The sequence below is a fragment of the Pagrus pagrus genome, assembly GCF_965226575.1.
Source record: "Pagrus pagrus genome assembly, chromosome: 11".
Lineage (NCBI taxonomy): Eukaryota > Metazoa > Chordata > Actinopteri > Spariformes > Sparidae > Pagrus > Pagrus pagrus.
In genome coordinates, this window is record NC_140195.1 from 3,210,926 (window position 1) to 3,227,369 (window position 16,444).

The 16,444-nt window shown below is 41.3% G+C and overlaps 1 protein-coding gene across 1 annotated transcript in view; it reads left to right on the forward strand.

Moving 5' to 3' along the window:
- The window catches only part of oprl1 (opiate receptor-like 1), an 81,858-nt gene that overhangs the window by 44,284 nt on the left and 21,130 nt on the right, over positions 1-16,444 (forward strand). Inside the window, exons 3-5 of the mRNA XM_084366852.1 lie at positions 9,169-9,256; positions 10,225-10,407; positions 11,440-11,530. Coding sequence (XP_084222978.1) covers positions 9,169-9,256; positions 10,225-10,407; positions 11,440-11,530 — 362 coding nt within the window. The remainder of the gene's footprint in view (positions 1-9,168; positions 9,257-10,224; positions 10,408-11,439; positions 11,531-16,444) is intronic.

Here is a 16,444-nt window from a genome sequence, read left to right on the forward strand (position 1 = left end):
TTTCAGATTCAAGATTATATGTTTATGCACACAGGAATTAACTTGTGATTTTCCTTTTTTCAGTTTTCTGTCACAGTTTGGTTTCAGTTTAAATCTACCCTGTCACAATGTTGACCACATGCTAGCGAGGATAACTGAGTTACAGAGCGACTACACAACAAAAACATGAGGTGTCGGTTGCAACAGTGGTCCAACACAGTGATACCGGATCGTGCTACTTTTAGATCAAGAAAAAGAAGATCAAGAAAAAATGTCTGAGGAGGATGTGAGGTCGAGTAGTACACTTAAGCCCCGTGGCACTCACCCCCATCCTGATGAAGTGCTTCAAGGAACTGGTTCTGCAGCACATCAAAGACAACATCGCTTCCAGCCTGGACCCTCACCATGCTTTCAGAACCAACAGAGGATGCCATATCCACTGCCCTCCACTTAGTCTTCACACACCTAGAGAATGAGAACAGCTTCATCAGAATGCCGTTTGTTGGGCTGCGAGACTCCTCAGTTCATCCCCCACACTACATTGCAAAAAAAAGGTTTATTTGTCTATTTTAACAGGACAATACATGAACCTTTACCTTTAATACAGGCCTGTTCTTAGAATAAAATGACGGACAGTGTCTTTTTTTCCCCCTCTTAGTTATTATGCCGTCACTCTGACCATGAAGCAAACGTAATAAGCACAGTTCACTTCTCCAAGTAGAGCTGTGGCTTCTGGGTATAACACAGGTAGAGATATCGGATTAATGTGTTTGAGTCAAACAGAAAATATAAAGTAGGTCTCAGGAAGCAAGAGAATAATTCATAATCAGTGTTTTGACTGGAAAAAAGGAAGAATTTATTTCCATCCAAATGGCAATTTCATTTCTATTACTAGTTTTACAGTCTCACCCAGGTGTGCTGTCCTATCAGCTGATCGCTCTTCAGTTTGGCCTGGTAGACACATAGTACACACACAGGCGCCTGGTCCACAGCATGAGCTCCTGAAGTCAATAATACGTGCACGCGCACACATACATTTGTGCCAGCGTGTGACAGCTCATTCAAGGCGACGCAGTGCAGACCGGCGGTTTGTGAATAATTCAAAGTGATTATTAATATTTGAAACTGAACAGCACGGCGGATGAAAGAGTCATCAGATAGACTCCTTTCATCCCTCTTCCTCCTTCCTCCTCCCTCCATTAATGGAAAGAAGAAGCAGAGTGCAAAATGAAGAGAAAGAAAAGTCTGTCAGAAACACACATGGGAAGAGATGATGAAAGGAAGGGGGAGAGTGTTGTCGAGGAAAGTGAGGACAGAAAATGAGCCTGTGATGGCGGCGGTTTCATGAAGTGAAGAAGGACGACATCATCTGCAAAGATTTTGTCGTACACGGCTCAGTGTTGCGTCACATTCTGAGCGTGAAACATTAAAGTCAACTCTACTTGTGTGCAACTACACTGCACTACAAGTCATAAAAGTATTGTAGCGCTAATGTCGACCATAATTTGCTTTAGACACTCAGCCTGTGATCCTTCTCCTTGTCGATGTGCAATTTTAATCTCCCTCCTGTGATGGAAAATGGAACCGTTGCTATTAATTGCAAAATCTTGACCTCACAGCCCTCAATTATTCACCATCCACTATTGAATTCAGCTCATTTCATTACTGAATACAAATGCGTTTCCTGAAAGGTTCATGGGGGTAATCTCTTAATTGCATTTATTAATTACAAGATCAAAGTTACATGCAAATAGAGGCGAACAGGTGAAAGAATAGAAAATAAAGATGGATGAGAGAGAGAGAGCGATGCAGTCAGGGCTGAAAAGAGAGAAAATAAACAAAGATTAAATGATGTGAGGCAAAAGGAGCAGTTATAACAATACAAACAGAAGGAATTTAATTATTTGCTATTACGGTACTCACTGAACATGACAATTTTAACACAGCAGTCTGAGCCAGCTGCTCAGTGCGGTTGTTTGAAAGACAGAAAGAAAAAGGAAGAACCTGATTTGAAAGAAGTGATCAGTCGTGTTGAAAAGAGAATTGGCTAACTGAGTGTTTCCATGTGTCCGCTGGTTTGTTCACCTGATTGATGTTGTCTGTCTCAGGTGGCACCAGAGAAGAACACAATTTGCCTGACAATGACTTTCCTGGTCTCCTTTGTTAAAGGCTAAAGAATGAAATTTCATAAAAACGCAGGAAATGAGGCAAAACAGAATGGATACGAGTGTGAAGAGCGACCGGAAGCAACTGAAGCATCGGCCAACAATAGTCAGCTCAATCAGATACGAGGACGGCAGCAAACTGGGGCATACTGATTGATTTGCAGCATTTCTGTTTGCACTAAAGGCTGCAAATTAATCAGTGAGCTCCAGTCTTTTCTTTCCACATGCAGTAGTTTTTCCTTTGAAGGACGGCAAAAAGGATTCTGGAGTGATGCTCATATCGAGGTTTTTCCTTGTGTTCTTGAAGGAGAAACATCTAAAAGGAGGAATCATGGCCAAGAGAAATTTATATTGACTAGCTGCACTACCACGTAATGATGTAGCATAAGCTTGAATCAAATGCAATTCAATAGAAGACCATTACCAGGTGTTAACACTCTTTGAAGCAAACAAATCCCCAGAATAGATGTTGGAATTGTACATATACATGATTTTGTTGTGACAACGTTGTGCTTATAATTGGGTTCGGTTCGGCCCAAAAGCCACTTGGTTAGGGTCAGGACAATGTTCATGTTTTGGCTTAAAATACCTCCTTTGGTCACCACAAACATGGCTAGAAATTGTCTCGAGATCTGCTTAAAAATATCTTGCAGTGTCACATTTACAAATGTTGAAACACTGTGGACCACGTCAAAAATATCCAGTGGTTTCACACTTAGCAGCCAAAACCATTGTAATGTTAATCACACTTTAGTGAGGAAAGCGAAGGAAATGTGTTGACTGTGAAGAGTTTGCAGATAACATTCAATAAGAAAATGTTTCCTCATTACATCGACAAAAGAAGTGCTGGATGGGGCAGGTATCGGAGTCTGGATGGGAGACTGAGGCTTATGGCTCTTTGAAATCCAACAGTTAAAGTTTGCTTTGAGAATTATTTTTGTTGTCTAACCTTTAAAGTTTATTTCTTTATAAGTATCTTACAACTGGAACTTTGTGCCTGTCGATGGGGTTGGGAGCTGCTGTGTGTCGGTATCGGCTTGCAAATTGGATTTTGTTCAGAGGACAATCCCAGCTTTAGTGTTTATATGAGGACGCCGAAGAAGCCAAAAGTAGTCAAAAGAGAATTAGAGAGAGAGCTGAGGAATGAGCCGGCAGCCGCGAGAGAGCAGAGTGAGAGAGGCATGAAGCAGTTAAGCGTCTTTAATGGATGGTTAAATAGTTCATGCTTATTTTGGAGATTGTGGAATTCCTTAAGTGCAGACAGAGAGTGACTGCAAACAGAACCGAGACTAAGAGATCAGTGCGTCTCAGCTGCATTTCAGGAATGTAATATGCACCGAGGGAGAAACATTAGACTGATGCTCAGCTCACACAGCTGTGATCAAACTGTGAGCAGTTTGATTCCTGAGAGGAGCTTTGATCCAGTGTCAGATGCACTGGCTAATCCCTGATGTGGGTGAATGGTAGAGTGTCAATTAGTTGATTGATTGACCAGCGAAAGTTTTGATTGTGTTAACTAATTCAAAGATAGATTGACATTTTTCAGTAGTTCCATCAGTTATTTATCAGTTATTTTAGTATCCCCTCTTTCAATGTTTACATAGGCATGTGAGGTTTACTCAGTTAGTTTAACTATTTTGTGACACCTTATAATATAAAATAAAACATTAATTTCCTATTATTCCCACATACCAATCGGAAAAATCAGAACTAGCTTATTTTAAGTGCAGTCTATAAAAAAGTATCAGTATCAGTTTGCTTAAAGGTGCACTACGTGACAATTGGCCCACCAGTTCAATGTATTCTCCCAACAAATAGGGGCATATCAGAGTAACTGCTAACTGCTGCTTACAGTATTCTCTTCACACATCCATGACTGTAGCTACTGTTAGCGCAGTTAGCAATGCAGCTATAGCTGGACTACCAAGGGAGTGTTGGTGTTTACACCAGTAGCACTGGAGCATTGGACGGCAGGGTGCTTCTCAGGCCTGGGCCAGCTGGTTAGCATGCTAACTTCATTAGATCTTTTCAACAGAATACACAGACATCGTCGACATAACGTCAAAACTGTTTTTTCTTCAACATTCTGTTAATAATAATAATGAATTGGGCAGGGGTACACACTCAAAGAACCGATTGTGATGGGTTTTTTGGGTTTCAGTGGGTACTAATGGGTCAGAACATCAACATGTTGACGGGCATCGTGGCTGCTGTGATCCCATCGCAAGATGGTTTCTAGTTCTGTTTTTTTCTGCCTTCTGCGAGAACATCTGATTTTTGAACAAAAAAAAGCAAGATGATTTAAGAGACGATGTTTGTCCTCATCAGACACTTCCTTAATACAGAACTTATTGAGCCACATCATCAAAAAAGTAATTTTCTGTTTCATGGTTCAAAGATATTGACGGATGATATTGATTTTTTTCTCTTTTGTGTTACTGTTGAGTTTGTCAAGGTGACTTGCCTTTTGAAGCACATTAATCATCTTGTGCAACAGTGCGTAATTTGTTTTCCTTCATATGAGGACTTCTTTGTCTGGGCCTTATCAGTGTGCATGTGAAGAAAACAACATGTTCCTGTATTGTCAAAGCAACATTGTTGATGCTATGTCGCGCATCGGGGCACAACTGTAGAGCTGCCTGAAAGTTGTCCTCTTTAAAACTTAATTGAAAAGACATACAGTCACACAGAACACACTTCCTATACGTCTCTGTAACATACAGTGTCAAGATGAATCCTGACAGATATTCTCGTTACAGACTGTAACTTCTCTTTGCTCAGGGCTCGTCTCTCTGTCCTTTCTTCTCTCGCCCTCTTTATTTTGCTTTCTTTTCTCTGTCGCTGCCACCGCTGCGAGGAGCCTTGAACTCATAATTATAATGCAATTATAGTTTCACTGAATGACACAGAGGGAGGACGGGAGGAAGGGAGGAAAAGAAAATGTGGTAGTGTAGGGAACGGGCTGGATATCGGGAGACTGCTGCTATTGAGATAGAGAGCAAAAAGAGATTGTTTTTGAGCCAGAAACACAGAAGGCCAGAAGACGAGAGAGACCAAAAGAGACCCGTGGAGAGAGAAGACAAGATGTTCTGGAGAAGAGAAAGAGGCAGAGATACAGAGTTTGGCTGGGAAGAATCGGTCCCTGATGTAAAGAGGGGAGGAAAGCTGAACAGATATAAAATATTCCCTCTGAAGACTCTCCTGCCTACAAGTCTTCAATATGCAGAGAGAAGGAGGGGGGTGTAAAAGAGAGTAAGAGGTGGAAGAGGACAAGAAGGCAGAAAGAGGAGGAGGATCAGAGGAGCAAGATATAGAAGAGATAAGGGAGGGGAAGGAGAGGAAAGAAGCAAAGAAGGGTTCGAAAGGATGAGGAGGTTGGAGACAGGATGGGGAGATGCAGAGAAGGAGGAAGGTAGAAGAGAAATAGTCTTTACAGTGTCACTCTCCATCACATACAGTAGCTATTATCCTGAGGTGCATTGAGTTAGAGGAGGAAACAAGCTGAATTCAGAAAAGAGGTGAGAAACAAACATTTGGCGACCCTTAAAACGTCTCAAAAAGCCTTCGAAAAGGTTGTAAAGCGCTCCAGATACAGACGCTAGGACTTAAAGTCTATCCTTATTCTTCCCATATACAGTTACAGTCGAACAACATATGTACATTAAAAGAGAAATGATCACTGTAATCATTCCTCCTGTCCACACTGACATGAAGTTATCCCTTAGTAGAAGTGCATCATGAACACTACAGTCCTCGTTCTGTGCACAAGCGTCTTACAAAGTTCATCTGAGATTAATGAGGCCAATTGAAATTAAGATGCATGTTTTCTTTTTGGCGTTTGTTTTTTTAATGCTACAGCATCTGCTCTCTAAATGAAATGCCATGTGTTCTCCTTCGAGATGAAGTCAGAAACCCAGAGGGAGGATGGTGCCTTCTATCTCAGCTTTGATCGGTTACTCTTGGTTCTGCTAAAACATTTGTGCATACCAGTGTTTTAGGCAGATGGTTAGAATCAGGGGTTAAATTGATATTTATAATGCGGCGGGGCTCATCGGCATCTACTCCTTGAACATACTGTAGTGAGAGTACGACGGATTAGGCTGCGCTCCGAGAAGAAAAAATACAGACAACGGAAAACACAATAAAATATAGTTATTGACGTGCACTTGAAAGCACCATGAAGTGGCTGTTGACACACAAGTGCTTTGCTGTATAAAGGGATGGAAATTATAAGGTGCATCTGGATGAACAATGGGGTCCCTGTGTTTATGTGGCCCAATTTAACTCCCGATCCGCTGACAACTAGCTGTCAGATAGCAACCTGCTACAAAAGAGCTACAGACTTTAAACAGCTTTCCTGCAAAAGTTTCCAACATAAACACGTTTTGTTATGCACCTAACCAAATGAGCTGGTCAGCTGCAGCAAATTAAACAGCATGTAAACCTACCGACACATGTCGTTTCGGTCATTTTAGATGCTGGTATGGTTCTTACTCTTCAGTACCACTTGCAACACATTTATTTTCTTTGTCTCTCGCTCCCCTGCCGGAGCTCAGCCTGCCAGCGGCTGTCAGACACAGACACGCCCGTATGGTGGCCTACACATTCAGTGTTGTTAATGTTTCCCAAACACCTTTTCCTCCCTCCTTTTAATAGCTAAAAACTATTATCAATTAATTTAAGACAAAACAAGTCAGTATCTTCCAGATTTACAGTCTTTTTAGTATATAAGAAAGTTAGTACAGAATACTTTGCCACAACAACAAAACACCAACCTGCACGCCGCTACCAGGATGTAGCAATCTGATTTGGCCACTTGATTTGGGTTACTCTGTCTGCTGCAACCTCAGATGTGCTTTTAGCTGGGTTAGGGGTTTACTTTTTGTCATGGAATGAGTATCCTCTGTCTCTTACAGTGTTGTCTATACGATAACTGCATCCAGATAAAGATTAGACATTGTACAATATCTACCCTCGTGTTTCAGGTCAAAACTGGTGCATTCACACACGCCAACATCTAAAACACTGATTGGTATAAAGCTTATTTACTGCTTTCAGGCCTCAATTAGGAAAGTTTCCACAAATGGGGACACTTCTCTGCTCATAGTGGCATAATGTAAGCTGAACAGCTCATTTTTTAAAAATAACCTACATAGTAAAGGCCCTCGTCTCTGCATGTTGATTTTCAGAGTGAAAGTACACAAACTTTAACTTCAAAACAGAATGATTAACCTACATGTACGTCTGCTCGAAACAAATGAAGAGTTAGATTTATTTGGATTATTATGAAAATCATTATTTGGTTTGACAGCAACTCTTCTCCTTTTTTCTTCTTTTTCAGAACTTTTCATTTCTTGTGTTCAGTTTGCAGCTGTTGAGTCTTAAATTTAAATTTAGGCACAAAATGTTATAAAAGTATTGAGAACATCTTCAATTCAGCTTCCTGAGACCTGCAGATGTGATGCAGATGGATGGAAATAAATGAGAAAGAGCTGAGGGCATGGAGACAGATAACAAAGTGAAGAGGAAAGGAAAGATACAAAGAACTAAAAAAAAAAGTCAGAGGAAGGTAATGAGGAGGATGAAAGGATAAAAGACTGAAAGACACAGATGTTGAGATGCAAGGGAATAGATGAGTGAGAGACCTCAGAAAGAGAGAGAGAGAGAGGGGTGTTGAGTACGATGAACGTCATCTGAAATTGGAGAAAAAAGAGGACATGAGGAGCAAAAAAAAAGAGGCAGAGAAAGGAAGGAGGAAAGAAAGAAGAGGATGTGTTGAGGAAAAAAAAAAAGGGAGAGTGCTAAAGAGCCCGAGGCCAAACTGAATGAAGGGGGGAGGCGAGGGGGAGAGGGGGGGAGGCGGAAATATCTGACTGCAATGCGTTTTTTTTGTAAAGTTTTATCCAGGGCAGCTGAAGCAGAGAAGCCCTCAGAGTGCTTTCGAGTCAAAATATCTGCAGTTGCGTAATGGACGCGCCCGACGCACAATCAATAAATTAGTCACTAATTCATGACTGTTAACATGTTTTAAAGAGTCCCATAACGTCTCCTGTGGATATTCATTGGCTGCAGAGACTGAGTCCTGGTGTTTCACTGTTTTTACCTCAGATCGTCTTCTGTTTACAAAGAGGTCCGTCTGTTTTAATGTCTTGTCATAAATCATTTTTTCTTCAATTGTGCACTCAATGGAACATAAATTAAACTGCCGTTGGTTTGGTCCTTAAGAATAATGTTTATCTGTTCTTGCAAATGAACTCTTCACATGTCAAAAAAAATCAGCGAATGAAGTGTCAACAACATAAAAAAAAAAGAGGCAGCCCAGTGAGATGAAATAAAAAATATATAAGCAGGACAAACCCGACACCAAACGATCAGGAAAGCCAATACGCTCTTCAGTCTATCCAGCGATAACTGAGGTCTAAACCTGATGGGAACAGAACCACAGAAACAGGAATACCAAGCAAAGAAGCCACAGAAACCACAGGGCCACCACAGGCTGCTGCTCAGTCCAAGTCCGCCTCAGGGGAAACGACAGATCAAGACATAAGCAACAAAGACCCGGCAGAAGAGGCAACTAACATAACTGACCTCTCCCACAGTATCAGAAATTATTCCAAACCATCAGCCTAGCACACACTTCTCATAATCTGTTTGGTTATGACATTTGCTCACAGCACTTCCTCCTAGCCACAAAAAACTGGTATTAGCATGGGTTTAAAACATCAAAGGTTCCACTTAGGTCAAAAAAAGCTGTTTAACTGCCAGGTTTAAGGGTTGTAATTGCCCCTGTTGACTCCGATGTTGAGGATGTCCTCACTGCTGCTAACTCAAGGTGCTTTGAACAAAAGCTCCACACAGTGCGTCTCTGCTTGTTGTGCAGACTAGATTAAACCCTGAGTAGGCTGCAGACCCTTGATTAAGGTGTTTAAAGTGTGTGTGACCGACAATAAAATGAGCCGTCTGTCTCAGGTTTTGCCATCTCACTGAACTCTCTGTGTTTCCTGTGTGTTTCGTCTCTCCTCAGATACACGAAGATGAAAACGGCCACCAACATCTACATCTTTAACCTGGCTCTGGCTGACTCTTTGTTCCTGGCTACTTTACCTTTCCAGGTATGACGTTTTCGACCACCTACCTATGTGCAACAGATTTCTAAAGTATTTGAAAGTATCTCCCTGACCCTCTTACACTGTTTCCTGAACTAGACTTTTTGCTCAATAATTTACATTAAAGTAAAAGAAAAATGACATGAATGTTTATGTTTGTTGTTACAGTTTCAGCCTCTTACTTCATTTTTGTCAGGATACATTTTGTGAGAACGTAACAACTTTCCCACTGGACTGAATTAACAAAGCGAACATCGTAACCTGGTCTGTAGTGGCTGACTTGTTTTGAGAAACGGGAGACATCACGATTTTGTTGTTGAAGTTAATGTTACCTTTTGCAAAGTTGGAAAAACAGCCTTACCTTTATGGTTTTCAGACGCATACTCCATTTTGCAAGGCTTTCTAGTTCACCCCTTTTTAACATGAAAGGATAAGTTGAGCCAAAAAAGAATAATCAGTCGATATCTCCTGAACCCTGGATGGAAAGTCGGCTGGAGGTTTGTTCCACCCTTGAGGCCACTTTAATGATAAAAGGTATTTTTGTGTTGTGAATGATGAAAGTAAGACGAGGACACTGATAAAACACGCCACCACCTGAGGTCTTTGAATGAATCAAATCACTGTATAACTTAACACTCCATTTTTTATTTCACATAAATATTTGCCTCTCTATTTTTAATTCACGTCTTTTCATCTGCTCAGTTTTTTAAATCAATTTTTGTTACTTACACCAACCACAGTGCTGTGAACTGTGTGGTTCAAGTGATCTCTGCTAGCATCTGGATGTTGTAAGGACTTTCATCAGTCACTGGCTGGTTGTCAGGTGTTATGGTTTCATGCTTCGCTGCACTGATTTGTTTCCACCTCATTGAATAACTAACTGTCCACAGTCATATTTCAGAGGAGATGGCGTTCTCTGCTCTGCCCCCGGCTGTGTTTCCATGTTCATTCTTTGATTTCTGGATGTTTCTCAGGGCACAGACGTGTTTCTCGGCTTCTGGCCATTCGGAAACGCTCTGTGCAAGGCAGTGGTGTCTATCGACTACTACAACATGTTCACCAGCACCTTCACCCTGACGGTGATGAGTATGGACAGATACGTGGCCGTCTGCCACCCTGTCAAAGCGCTGGACATGAGGACTCCTCACAAGGCCAAGGTAAAAAAAAAAAAAAACCCTTTCATTTCAAAGTGAGATATTCACCTTTTCAAAACCTTCACACCTCCTTTATTCTCCCTGAAATGACCGCTGGCATCAGATAAGATGTCAACGATCTCTTCAGCTCACTTCAGGCATGAATGTGGCTGTTGTCAAGCTGGGAAACATTAAACATAAAAATAAGCTGATATCTGCATTGTCATATTCTAACAGTGACATAAACATACAAAGGTTGATGTGGGCACAGGCATCAGGTCTGAAAAGTCTATGTACTGTAGGCTACTTTGTGTCGACACCTCTGATTATGATGGTATGTGAAAGCAAAGCTATTTGAGCGATATCTTGAACAGACTTTGACGAGTTAACATTCTGTCCTGTGATGACATCTTAAGAAAACACCTTGTAAGGTGCTGATGAAACGCTGAAACCCAACAGCTGATCTGAATGGTTCGGACAGGTTTTTCTGTCCAGTCCTCCTTTATCACAATGATCCTTTCAGATTGCTGTTGTGTAAAAATTTGAAGGAATTTTACTTCAAAAGGAGAACTCATGAAGGTCCTTGAAGTGTCTTGGTGAGTAACAAATAGTCTCAAGTGACTGTCACTTGAATCAGAGTCAGAAGGGACTCAAGACTTGCAATGAAAATAAATCTGCAGGTGTGCTGCGTTCCAGACACAGTTTGAAAGTCAGGATTTGCATGGCGCCAAAAGTGACAAAAAACATGGCTGGTGTATACAACATTGGATATGTAAACAAAACAGGGGTGAAAAAACTGTAATATTAATACAAATGTGGTCTATAATACATCCTACCCCGCCCCCGATGGGTGCTGCCATTGTTGTTTGACATCAGACGACTGCTGGATTGGCCTTGAGTCTACAAGAAGGAACTGAGTGGTGTTTTTTATTATTTTATTTAGTAGTTTAATAGTTTTTTTTTATTATTTTTTATGTGTAGATCAGTGGTCATGAGGTTACTATGTAACCAGTCTATCTGTCCAAGTTGTTCACCTTCATGTAATCATGTCCTCAGGTGGTGAATATCTGTGTATGGGTGTTGGCTTCAGCATTTGGCGTCCCGGCCATGGTCCTGGGAAATGTAGAGGAGGAACAAGAACATAACAGTGAGTATATGTACACACACACATGCACAAATAGCCTTACAGCATACATACTGTACCTTAACATGCATTTCACTTGTGACTGTGGTTTTGTGAATTTGTATGCTAATAAGTGAAATCCAGCAGCCTGGCCGGTGGCCCAAAGCCCTGAAGTTTGATGCTGTAGATGCCTCTCTAGTGCTTCAAATCAAACCTAACCAAACCGCAACCATCTGACAACTTTAAAGGCCCAATTTTTAAGAAAATTGATTCAGGATTGTAGGTCGGGTCGACTGCCAGTCCAAAGCGTCAGTGGTTGATTTAACCGCAGAGCCCTTCACCTCCATATCTGATGCTTCAGTGGTAGGTAAAGCGTCACAGTTTGGAGCTTAAGGCCACTGACTGAGCTGCCGAATTCAACGAGTCGGAAGTGAGACACAGTCTTTACAGAGATATTTCACTGTCTGCTGGGGAAAAAATAGCTTCAAAATGTGTTTGAAGAGAGTGCTGAGGGAGGTGTGACGTGAATGAACCTATTTACAAATGTTGTCCCAGTTTTTATAGCCTTTATTGCACAGCATCAGACTAATAGGCTCTGCACATGTTGTCGTTCGATGCACCTTTTCCCTCTTTGTTTCTATTGCCAGTCATACTCCGTATAATGCTGGATGAACTCTCACGCAGCAGGTGCACATTTATACCTCCCAAAATAGAAACAATCCAAGCTCTTGATCTCTTATGGTTTAATGTGAACCAGTTAACAAAGGCTGCGTTGATGGAACGAAGAGATAACAGCGTGCGTCATGTTTGACTCAATCAGGCTGTTATTTTTAATTATTAACAGCTCAATGACGTTGAGCGAGGTCCTATTCAAGATTCAATGCAACACAGTCCTTGTAGTCTTATTGAATAATGGCAGCTCAGATAACTGAATGTTTTAAAATGAAACCACTAGAAAAACAACATCATTTACATCGTATAAATATGCATGACTGAGATTAACTAAATGAGGAGAAAACAAGTGAATCCAGTGACGCTGGATTCAATCAGCAGAGAGACGTAATGACTCAGTTTTGCAGGAATTACAAATAAAGCAGAACTGTAATCCATTAAACAAGACTTTATAACATTTACTGAGCATGAAAAATCAGGAACAAAAAGAAATAAACATTTCCGTGCACACATCAGACTCACCAAACACAACCTCATCGTACCAGTGTTGATCATTGAGGATGCACAGCAACAGCTACTGCAGCACAGTTTTGCTGCCGTCCACTCATTTTTACAGTCCTCCTCACATGCAAAGAGAAACGGTCACATTTCTCCATCAGGTGCTTCCAAACTCAAACCAATCCACTTCCCGACCCAGCCGCGAGCAGCAATCTGGCTATTTCTATGCACGCCTTTCCCCAGTATTATACATGAGCTGGGTCATTTTCTCAGCAGACTCTCCCGCACTGATGAAACCATGAAAGTTTAAATTTCTTTCACTTTGAGCTCAGCTGCAGGATCCAGGAATCCGAGATGAGACATAATAGCCTGTGGTTCTGGTCCTTAATTGATTCTTCTTGTCACGAGAGCTTTACGATTAGTCGATTCATTGATTGGTCAATCAAAAATAAAATTAATCAGCTTCTTAAATGGAAGACTTGGCTGCTTTTCGTCTTTGGGTTTTGGACTGTTGGTTGGACAAAAGGTGCAGCCTGAAGATATAATATTTTTTCTGACATTTTTTACATTATAGACTAAATGATTCATCAATAAATAGTGAAAATATATATAATAGTTATTAAAATGACCGTCAGTTGCAGCTATCAGTTTTTAATTATCCTACACCTTAATTTTCTTGCTTTCGCTGCCCTCCAGCTTTACAAGTTTGAATCATGCATGTCTTTGTTTCCACCCCCTGTGAGAAGAAGGAAGTGTGTGATAAGTTTATTAATAACTCCCAAAGACGTCACAGACAGTTGTCACTTTACTGCTCCGGTCTGAATGCAGCCCTTTACTTTTAAATCCAAAGTTTGAGTCGGTTTTATGTGATGTTTGAACAGAATAATAAAAACCAGCCTTTCCTGCCACCTTAAAATCAAACCTTCACGATGAGGCTATAACTTTTCATGCCTGACAACTTTATATACTTTGCCATTACTGCTTCTGCTCAGCTGGCAGCAGGAGAGAGATCCCACCGTACCACGAGCGCAAAGCGTCGTCTCAAGTCAATATTAAATAGAGCATCACCTGGAGTTCGATAATTACATGTAGTCTGGCTTCAGGAGCCACAGCTTTAACCCCATTTCCTTTAATGAGATGTCAATCAGCCGCTCATGAAGGTTTAACCTCTTCTGTGCTGCTCTCAGTGCAACACGAGCGATCTGATTGGACGGGTCCATCCGTCCCATCCTTGGAAACGCAATAGACCATTTTCACGGCAGACATGTTGACTTGTCAAAGAAGGAAAAGCACAGGTTGGAATTTATAACATTAATGATGGCTGCATTCCATTTAGGTGGTCGCTCACTGGCATGGCTTACAGCGACACGCTCGCTGGTCACACCTGTGCTTTTCCTGCTTCGACAAAAGGGTCCATATCTCCAGAGTGCCTTGTGGGAAATTCGTCAAATTTGGTACAAATGTTCACCTGGACCCAAGGATGAACCTATTGTATTTTGTTAGCCAAAGGTCAAAGGTCAAGGTCAGTGTTATGTCATGGCGCCCCATTCTCATGAATGCGATATATCAGAAACACATCGAGAACACTTGGTTCAACTTTAGTACGAATAGCCACAATATGATGATTACAATAAGATTATTATTTAACGCCACAGCTCAGGAACAGCGACTTGACTGGTGCATGGAGGCGTACAACCACAAGGCAGTGACTTCAGTTTAACCTAATTATTCCTTCCTGACCCTAGTCAAGTCGTTTTGTTACCTAAATCTAACCAAACTATCAAGCTATCATTTCACAAGGTTTACCTGTCGACTATGACGACGAAGGTCCTCTGACGTCATCCTTTCCTGCATGTCCATAACGCATAAAATGTGGAGGGCATCAAATGACCCATCGAAAGCTTTAAATGCATAGACATGATAAAGGAAATGTCCTTAAGAGAAGCGTACCATTTATATGCCATCACACCAGATCACGTTGGTCAACGACGAAGAGCCATGACTATAAGTGAGAGAATAAGAGTAAATATGAAAAAGGCTAAATATATGTTTGAACTGCTGGATTCTTACACGGCGCAGAGGATTATAAAGTAACTGTTGGAAGGTTTGACTCCTCACCACAGTCTCTCAGTGTCTCTCTCTGTGATCGCTGATAACACCTGATGAATGACAGCTGCTTCACTCTCAGTGTGAAATACACTTGTTTAATTTCTCTTCTTATAGCTGCTTATCAGTGTCTGCCGAGTGGATCCAGCTGGGTCCTTCTTCTTCTTCTTCTTCCTCTTCCTCTTCACGCACACGTATATTTATAGTCTAAAATGAATGGAAAGTTGTGCAGTGGAAAGATTATTCTCTCCTTGTTTCTAAGATTTGTATTCGGTCTCAAAGCAGTGCATTTGCCATGTAGGGTTGCGTGAGATGCTGATGAGCTGTCGGTGATATGATCGTGCTGGCAGCCTCGGATATCATGACGAACTTGCTGTTGGAGTTTAGAGCTCACAGATGGCAGCTCTGCTCCTAAAAAGGCAAAAAGTGTCGAAAAATCCTGCCCAGTTTTTACTGTAACAAGTGCACAAAGACCTTTAAGGGGCAGTACGTGAAGTTTATACAAACCCAAAGCAGAAAATCACCAAAATATGTCATCAGTAGGTAAACAGGGTCGGTCGTTAACACTGGTGGCTCGACATTCCTGAAGCAGCTGCTGGGATTTCTGGCTCATAAAACACAATTTCTGGCCTTTTATTGTTTTAGAGAGAAAAAAAACACCACAGCGCTCACACACTGTCTGTTTAGCTAGCTTTCTCATTTGTGTCATGACAGTTTCTTTACTGTTTATGACATGTTCAGCTGCAGTGAGGAAGAAGAGGACGAGTTTAATGTTGTAATTTATATTACTGTTGTAAGCAGTTGTAATGTAATCATCTTATACGAAGATCACAAGAAGTGTGGTTTTAATCATCTCAGGTTTAAAACATTTAAGAAATATATATTTTCGGTTTTATATAAATGCAAACGCCATCAAACAAAATAAATATGTTTTTTATCTCTAACCAGAAATATAAGGGTCATATGTGCTGAAAGGAATCAGCTTTCACTGTCAAATTACATTCATATTATAACTGATCTGCTGTAGAACCTATTTAATTAACTGTAATCATACAGGATTAAAACATGTTGGTGCATGAGGGTGAGTTTATTAGAGTGAGTGAAGCTTTCAGTCTGCAGTGTAGATCCACTTTATCTTCACAGCTTCCTGATAATAGAAATCACAGATGTTAAATCATCTGCATGAGAACAGATAGTTACAAATGTGCTTTGATCTCATACGCTGGGCTTTTATATTTAAAGTGGCAATCTCGAAGATTTCCAGCAGCGGTAATTGCAGGTGTATTTTTGGACCTCAATGCTTCCTGGAGATTCAGTGTCGCCTGTGTGACGTCAAAAACTTGCCTTCAGTCTGAATCTCAGACAGTCAAACATTGGTAAAGCTGGAAACAGCGTCTGTGTTGACGTCCTCAGGTGCAGCTCTGCAGACCTGCGTTAAGCTGCTGTGAGTCAGTTCACCTGAACCTCTCCAGGTGTGCCAGCTGGCATGCTGGGTGACATCAGGTCGTCTGTCAGCCTGCAGCTACGCTCGCTGCTCCCCCGAATGCACTCGTCTTGTCCGTCGTTTCTCACCGCTGATTTACTTTCACGACAATTCTGAGCGCTCATAAAGGGATTGGTTAGATTTATAGGGAGAGGGACATCTATTTAATGTGTGTGAGC